This window comes from Triticum aestivum, chromosome 1A (assembly GCF_018294505.1).
Source record: "Triticum aestivum cultivar Chinese Spring chromosome 1A, IWGSC CS RefSeq v2.1, whole genome shotgun sequence".
Taxonomy (NCBI): Eukaryota; Viridiplantae; Streptophyta; class Magnoliopsida; order Poales; family Poaceae; genus Triticum; species Triticum aestivum.
Window position 1 is genome coordinate 433,611,120 of NC_057794.1, and position 8,600 is coordinate 433,619,719.

General features: G+C 52.4%; 2 protein-coding genes across 2 annotated transcripts; one reads left to right on the forward strand and one right to left on the reverse strand.

Moving 5' to 3' along the window:
* The first annotated feature begins 211 nt into the window (after positions 1 to 211).
* Positions 212 to 4,439, forward strand: LOC123054333 (cyclin-dependent kinase C-2). Its single transcript, XM_044478088.1, has 12 exons — positions 212 to 436; positions 534 to 615; positions 699 to 789; positions 886 to 915; positions 1,028 to 1,140; positions 1,217 to 1,289; positions 1,388 to 1,508; positions 1,602 to 1,719; positions 3,083 to 3,222; positions 3,328 to 3,385; positions 3,527 to 3,597; positions 3,725 to 4,439. The coding sequence occupies exons 1-12, from the start codon at positions 327 to 329 to the stop codon at positions 4,257 to 4,259; spliced, it is 1,542 nt and encodes a 513-aa protein (XP_044334023.1). The 5' UTR covers positions 212 to 326; the 3' UTR covers positions 4,260 to 4,439.
* A 264-nt stretch (positions 4,440 to 4,703) lies between these two features.
* On the reverse strand, positions 4,704 to 8,349 carry LOC123054340 (pre-mRNA-splicing factor ATP-dependent RNA helicase DEAH1). The gene has a single exon (XM_044478093.1). The coding sequence runs from the start codon at positions 7,926 to 7,928 to the stop codon at positions 4,746 to 4,748; it is 3,183 nt and encodes a 1,060-aa protein (XP_044334028.1). The 5' UTR covers positions 7,929 to 8,349; the 3' UTR covers positions 4,704 to 4,745.
* Positions 8,350 to 8,600: the final 251 nt, after the last annotated feature.

Consider the following 8,600-nt stretch of genomic DNA (forward strand, 5'->3'; position numbering starts at 1 on the left):
ACTTTATTTTTTTAGAAAATGTGTCGATTATTCTGCCTTTTTCCTATCTAATACCCCATAATCGGAAAAAAGGGGGGAAAACAGATAGAAACACCGAAACACGCACGTGTTCAATCTCATCACACGACTACCCGGAGAACGGACGGACACGATTGAAGCTTATGACAACCAACCCGACTCGACTTGTTCAGGCTTCAGAGTCCACACCACACCCCTCTTCGTCGGCCCCGTTACTTTCCTCTCCTTTCCCACGCCGCCCACCAACCCAATCCTCGCGGCGCGTCCTCTAAACCCTAACTCGCCGCGAGGAGAAAGCGCCGGAAGCCATGGCGACGGCGGCGCCGGGGCAGCTCAACCTCGACGACTACCCGTCGTGGGGCTCCCGCGGCGTCGACTGCTTCGAGAAGCTCGAGCAGATCGGCGAGGGCACATACGGGTACGCGCCTATCGACCCCTCAATCCCAATCCCCCCCAATCCCGCGAAACGCCTATGCGTCGGTCTGATTCGGCTGCGTCGTCTTTGTTGTTGCCAGGCAAGTGTTCATGGCCAAGGAGACGGAGACCAAGGAGATCGTCGCGCTCAAGAAGATCCGCATGGACAACGAGCGCGAGGGTGTAAGTATCCTGCCGCGTCTTTCTTTTTTCCTAAATAAATGATGTTCTTGGCTCTGAGGCTTTCTTTTCTCGATTCGACGCAGTTCCCTATCACCGCCATCCGCGAGATCAAAATCCTCAAGAAGCTGCACCATCAGAACGTCATCCAGCTCAAGGAGATCGTTACATCCCCAGGTTCGACTAATCATCACACGAATCAGAAGAACTTCATGTTGGATTGTTAACTGCCTGCGTCCAGAGGACTAATGGGTGTTGGGTTGATTCTTGCAGGGCCGGACAGAGACGAGCAGGGGAAGCAAAGTACGGTTCTTTCTAAGAACGATATTAGTGTTTTTGATTCTTCTCAAAAAACTAAAATGAATGGTCAGTTGCCTAGTTTTGCCATTTGACCTGTCGTGTTGTTGTTCCATAGTCGATGGCAACAAGTACAAAGGGAGCATTTACATGGTCTTTGAGTACATGGACCATGACTTGACTGGGTTGGCTGATAAGCCTGGGATGCGCTTCACCATTCCACAGATTAAGGTAAAACCATCCATAAGTGTATGATGACGGAACTGGTTGCTACAAGTGTAGTTCCTGATATAATGTCATGTACCAGTGCTACATGAAGCAACTCCTCACGGGCCTTCACTATTGCCATATCAATCAAGTTCTGCATCGTGATATTAAAGGTATCTACGGCAGATAACTTGCATGAATTTGTGTGTTATGTTGTGATGGTGACTTTGTTGTTTTTATGCTAATCATGTATCAAAATTTACTCCTGCAGGATCTAACCTCTTGATAGACAACGAGGGTAACTTAAAACTGGCTGATTTTGGCCTAGCAAGATCATTTTCGAGTGATCATAACGCAAACCTCACTAACCGTGTGATCACTCTGTGGTACAGGTATTGCAGTGTTATCCTTTCGGCCTGCAAGTTATCTAGTGCAGTGTTTGTAATTGGATCTTGCTGACTCTTTTGTTGGGTTAATGATTTCAGACCTCCAGAGTTGCTGCTAGGAAGCACAAAATATGGGCCAGCGGTGGACATGTGGTCGGTGGGTTGTATTTTTGCAGAGCTTCTCAATGGAAAGCCAATACTGCCTGGAAAGAATGAGGTATGGTTTCTAAAGGTGTTGGACAGATTATTTTTATCAATTGCTTATTTGATGTGATGAGTTTTGTTATTATCATAATTCCTATTAGCTGTCAAATACTTAATGTTATGACTATGAAGAGACTTGGAATATCTTTAATTTATTATCCATTAAATATGATTATGGAGAGACTTGGAATATACTTATTATCAATTGAATATCTTCAATTCATTTAGTTCTCAAACCTAAATAGTGTAAGAATCATTTTTTATAATTATGAAAGACTGGGAATATATATCATAATGTGAAGCTGGAGCATTGAGGTAAAGAGAAACTAGCAGCCATTTGCATGTGTAACACACCTGGGGAGTACTAGAGATTGTACAATGTTGCAAGCTTATCCATATCTATCTGACGGCAAGTAGTTCAAAAAAGCGCTAGGCGTTAATTGTGCGTTTTGCCACCGCCTTGCGCTTTACTGCCAAAGCGCATACTTATGCGCAGTTATGCACAGATTAAGCGTAGTTATGCACAATGCGTTTTGCCAACGCCTAGAGCCCAGGTGCGCTTAAGCGCTCGCTTAGGCGCGCCTTTTTTAACTATGACGGCAACACATCCTACTATTTTTGTACTACTTGGAGAATATATGTCATGATGTGAAGCTAGAGCATCTAGGTAAAGATAAACTAGCAGCCATGTGTAACACACCTGGGGAAAACTAGAGATTGTACAATGTTGCAAAATTATCCATATCTATCTGACGGCAACACATCCTACTATTTTTCTACTACTCGGGGAATATCTCCTATAGACTGTACACTGTTGGATATATATCCTACAACAAATCGTACTTAGGGAATATCTAGCCATGTGAAGCTAGACATTTTAACTTGGTTATGGAAGGAAAAACACATCCTACTATGTTTGTACTCCTGTTATGTGAAAATGTTGCTCTTGTTAGTTCGAACACTCTTACAAAATTCTCCATATCTACAAATAATCTTTAGCTATACATTTAAAGTTGGTTACAGTAGGGAAACAAATTCCATTCTTGTAGTAGCCCTGTTATGTGAAAAAAGAAGTGCACCAATCTCGTTGTAAATGTTTTGGAAGTTAGGGAATGCTTCTCTACTTTGCAAGAGAAACCTGAAATTAACTCCTCTGTCCTCATTCATCTTTACTCTTAATTTCTTCAAAATGTGCGTGGTTCTCTTCGTGGTTATAAAAATATAGTTGCTCCCTGTCTAGCCCAGCAGTTCTTTACTTTGAGGCACTTCCAGTCAGTATCTGGAATCACCTAGCACTAAAGTGTATTTGTTCCAAGCTTGAACTTGTAGTCTACTGCAATCACGAGTAATCCGCTTGTCTCTGATATTTTGTGCAGCCAGACCAACTGACCAAAATATTCGAGCTTTGTGGTACCCCTGACGAATTGATTTGGCCGGGTGTGACAAAAATGCCATGGTATAATAATTTGAAGCCTCCCCGCCAATTGAAGAGGCATGTTAAGGATGCTTTTAAACAGTAAGTACTATGTATTATACTCGTACTTCTCTTTTCATCTTTTGTACTTGAAGCTTGTTCAGTTGCCCTTTCGGAAGAGTGTTTGCTTACCATGTGTGGTTCTAGTTTTGATTTTCATGCTCTGGATCTGCTGGAGAGGATGTTAACATTGGACCCGTCAAAGGTATAGTTGCTTCTTGTTTGCTTACGTTTATATGCTTTGATATGTGAAGTGTTTGTGAGCCTGGCTTTTTTGTTCATGTTTTCGTAACTGCCAATTCTTTTTATTATTCAACCATAATTTGACATGACTTGCACTCTCCAGAGGATATCTGCAAATGAAGCTCTTGATTCTGAATATTTCTGGACTGATCCCCTACCATGTGATCCTAAAAGGTGATGCTCGTAGGCCTTTTCCATTCCCTGACTCGTGGCTTGCCATAATCACCCTAAGTTCTATTAAGACATACCCCACTATGATTAATTAATTGATGTCCATTTCCTTTTGTGTTTGCTGATGCAGCTTGCCAAAGTATGAGGCTTCACATGAATATCAGACAAAGAAAAGACGTCAACAGCAGCGGCAAGCTGATGATGCTGCTGCAAAGCGGCAAAAGACGCATCATCCTCAGCCTCCTCATGCCCGTTTGCCCCCAATCCAGCAATCAGGCCATCAAATAAGGCCAGCCCAGCCTACCAACAACCCGCATCCACCAATGGCATCTGGGTCAAATCATCACTATGGAAAGCCCCGAGGGCCAGGAGGGCCAAACAGGTACCCACCGGGCGGGAACCAAGGTGGTGGAGGGTATCCGAACCGTGGAGGGCAAGGTGGCGGCTATGGGAGTGGCCCTTACCCCCCTCAACAAGGTCGAGGGCCTCCTCCGTACCCTGGCGGTGGCCCAAGGGGTGGCGGCAGCAGCGGTGGCTATGGTGGTGCTCCAAACTTTCCACAAGCCGGTCCTTATGGTCCTGGCGGCGGCCCAGGCCGGGGGCCAAATTATCCCCCACAAGCTGGCTCTCGAAACCAGCAGCAGCAGTATGGAAACTGGCAATAGTATGTAGCATCTCAACAATACCATGTCATGTAGATTTCTTTTTCCTTTTCAAGAAGGCCATGGCATGTAGGAATTGCCCATGATAAGTGGAAACCTATGCGCTGATACTTGTATTTCAAGTTTAATTTAACTGATGTGCCTTTTGCTGGGCTTGATATGATAAGCTAATTTAAAGTTTTAGTTTGGTCCTACTAATTTAAAGTTTAATCAACTATATATTTATATAGAAAAAACACAGCAACATATAGTACACTAAATTAGTTTCATTAGATTCATCATAAAATATATTAGTTTCATGATTAGAATTTGTTTATACACTTAAAAGAAGCTTATTTGGGGACATACTTCAATTAATTTGAAATGGAGAGAATGTAGTAGTGCGTCGTCACTGGATTTTTTATCTTACACAAACAAGTAGAGTAAAAAGAATAATCTTTATACACAAATTTGAATTCCAGGATTTATAGGTCGAAATATTGTCGAGGTTCAGGTTTGCCTCGCCGCTGGACCTTTGTCCTTGCCCGTCTTCTTCGGCTGGTGCCCGTCGATGTCCTTGCGCTGGTAATAGTGCGGCGCGATCTCCAGCAGCCACTCCGGCTTGAGCTCCGTCACCTGCCGCATGTACTCCTTGCTGGTCAGCACCAGCTCGTGGTACACCACCCACGCCGGCGGCACATCCGCCATCCCGGAGCTCGGGTGCACGAACACCGTCTGCCGGCTCTTGACGGCACGGTACGACCCGTCCTTCTGCCGCCGCGCGGCATTGCGGAAGTATCCCGCCGTGACCGCCTTCCTTATCCCGTCGAGGTCGCCGGCGCCGGAGCAGTGCTCGATCTCCACCCGCTCCAGCAGCGCCTCCAGCTGGTCCCGCACGTCCCGCGCGCGCTTCATGGTGCGCGGCTGCACGAAGTTCTCGCGGCACCACTGCGACGAGTAGCCCGACTCCCTCCACGCGCTGTACACGTTGAGCAGCGCCACATGGTCGCCGACGTTGCCCGCGTGGAAGGCCTGCCGCGCCGTGTCGGCGAGCACCAGCTTGTCCTTGGGCCGGTAGAAGACGGCGTTGCCGGCCGACAGCATGGCCGCGATGGTCACCACCTCCTCGGAGCACCCGTACTTCTCCGACGCCACGATGGCCTTGGAGAGCATGGGGTCCAGGGGGAACTCCGCCATCCGCCTCCCGGTCTTGGTGAGCTCGCCGCGGCTGTTGAGCGCGCCGAGGGCGAAGAGCTCCTCCAGGGCCTTGAGCAGCGCCTCCGACGCCGGCGGGTCCATGAAGTCGAAGCCCACCAGGTCGTTGATGCCCAGCGCCTTGAGCCGCAGCACCACGTTGGCCAGGTTGCTCCTCTGGATCTCCGGGACCGTGTCGTCGTCCAGGTCATGCCTGAAGTTGTACTCCGTGAAGAGGCGGAAGCACTTGCCCGGGCCCGTGCGCCCCGACCGGCCGGCGCGCTGGTCCGCCGACGCCTTGGAGATGGGCTCCACGCGCAGCGACTCCATGCCCGTGCGCGGGTTGTACGACTTGAGCTTGCAGAAGCCCGGGTCGATCACGTACTTGATCCCGTCGATGGTCAGCGACGTCTCGGCGATGTTGGTCGCCAGAACCACCTTGCGGGCGCCCTCCGGCGTCGGCTCGAAGATCTTGGCCTGGAGCTCGGTGGGCAGGTTCGCGTAGATCGGGCAGATCACCAGCTCCGCAATCTTGCTGCCGACCGTCCTCATCTTCTGCTTCAGCAGCTCTTCCACCGTCTCGATCTCCTCCTGCCCCGTGAGGAACAGCAGGATGTCGCCGGCGGGCTGCTTGACGTGCAGCTGCAGGACCGTGACGACGGCGGCGGCGATGTAGTCCGCCTCCAGCGCCGTGGTGTAGTGGATGTCCACCTTGTACCGCCTCCCGGGGATCTTGAAGATGGGGGCCTCGTCGAAGAAGTCGCTGAACCTCTCGGCGTTGAGCGTCGCGCTGGAGATGAGCAGCTTCACGTCCGGCCGGAAGCGCGCGATGTCCTTTACCAGGCCGAAGAGGACGTCGGTGGAGAGCGTGCGCTCGTGCGCCTCGTCCACGATCACCACGCTGTAGCTCGCCAGGTCCGGCTCGCCGAGGAACTCGCGCAGGAGCATCCCGTCCGTCATGTACTTGATCACCGTCTTGTCCGAGGTGCAGTCCTCAAACCTGATGGAGTAGCCGACCTCGTGCCCGAGCTTGACGCCCAGCTCCTGCGCCACCCTCGCCGCCACGCTCATGGCCGCCACGCGCCGCGGCTGCGTGCACGCGATCTTCTTCCCCTTGGCCGTGTACCCGGCCTCGTGGAGGTACTGCGGTATCTGCGTGGTCTTGCCGGAGCCGGTCTCTCCGACGATGATCAGCACCTGGTACTTCTCGATGGCCTTGAGCAGATCGTCCTTGAACTTGTACACGGGTAGGTTCTTCCGCTCGTCCTGCAGCTCCCGCTGTAACTTGACCTTGGCGTCGACGGCCTCGGCCAGTTCGTCCATCTCGCCGTCCGGCTCGGCGCCGGACTGCACCGTTGACTTGACGAAGTCGACCACGTCTTCCAAGACGAGCTCGTAGCCGCCGCCGGCCCGGCCACCATCACCTGATCCAAAGTGCAGCCGAGACTTCCTTATCTGCTGCTCTTCCCAGGCCTCCTGCTCCGAGAAGAAACTGCTCCTCTTGCCGTCTCTCGCCGCCGACGCCTCGGGGTCATGGTACCGCTGCCTCGGAACGGCGAACCGCTTGGCCTGATCCACGTTTTCTGCGGCGTCGTATGCCTCTGGCATCCTGTAGTAGTCGCCGGCGTCGGCGTCCTTTCCGACGCGGTCCTTGACAAGCTCGTAGATTTCCTTCCTGCGCCTGAATTCCTCCTCTTCGGCGTTGGTCATCTTGACGCCGTCGAAGATGAGCTCGTTGTCGATGATCTCGTCTCGCATCTCCTCCACCTTCATCTTCTTCCGCTTCTCCAGGTACGCGTGCCGCGAGGCCGTCCTGAGCTCCGAGGTGTCGCCCCTGTCCATGGCTTCGGACAGCCGGGCGAGCTCGCCCTGTTCTCGCTTGGACGGCTTCCGGTCCGTCAGTTTCCTAGTGCTGGCCGCGTCGCGTTCTCTGATGTGCCGGTCGAGCTGAGCCTTCTCGATCTGGTCACGGTCCATCTCCTGTAGTTCCTCCCCACCAGAGTCGCCGCCGTCTTCCGCCGGTCCACGCCGCGCTCGCACTTTCCGCCCTGAATCGCGCACTACACTCGCCTCCTCCTCGCCGTCGTCATCCCCTTGGCTCGCGGCCTTCTGCCTGAAACGCTTCCTGCCGCTGTTGTTAGAGGACGACGCGGTGGCGGTGGCGCCGGCGTCTTTGGCGACATCGTCCTCATCGTCGAGCAGCTTGAGGGCGCTCTGCTTCCTGGCGAACGCCGCCGCCTCCTGCACCTGCTTCCGGTACTCGCTGACGCGGGAGCCCTTGCGGGGGAACATGGCGTGCACGTCCTCCGCGAAGGCGACGGTGTCGGCGGAGGAGGGGAGGCCGGCGAGGTCGACGAGGCGCGCCGCGAGGTCGGCCGGCGAGGCGCTGTCCCGCGCGAGGCGGAGCACCAGACGCACCACCATGACCTCGGAGTAGCCCACGAGCGCCATCAGACGGTCGGACACCCGCGTCTTGAGCTGGCCCTCCTCGCTGGCCATGGCGAGGCCGGCCGGGCGCACAGCACTCTCGTCGATCCCGGCCGCGACGCCGCCGCCGCCTCCCCGGCCACACGCGAGAGCGAAGTCGGTTTCGAGCGGAGGGGTAGACGTGCGGCCGCTTTATCCGCGCTTCCGTTGATGGATGTTTATTCTGACCAGATTATTATTGTGTACGTGATCGGAAACTGGGTATGGCGGTTCCAAACCGACTCGGCAGTGAGTTGGGAATCCGTGGCTCCACCGCGGGTGGAGTAGATCTCAGCCCTTCGTTTCTTTCTATTGCTGGCCGGCAAAGGTGCGCACACCGCGCCGTGCGAGTCGTTGAGTTCGCATCAGCGATTCAACAAGGAGATGAACGCGTCGACGGCAATTTGGCCGGATGAGTGGCGGCGGTGTTGCAGGCCGACTCGATGTTTATAGTATTTCGGGCTCAAGTGATCAAGTTCGAAGAAATTCTCTGGTTAATTGTAACGAGTTGTACATTAGCTTTCTTGGTCGTCAAGAAACAATAGCTTGACCGACATGAATTGAATACCATTAGGGCATCTCCAATGGGAGCCGCTTGTATAGACGCTAATGAAGGAAAAATTAAAGATTAAAAATTAAAAAGTCATCTAAGCGCCCGGACTTACAACGGCAGATGCTAATGACATGGGCTAATCAAACAGCCTG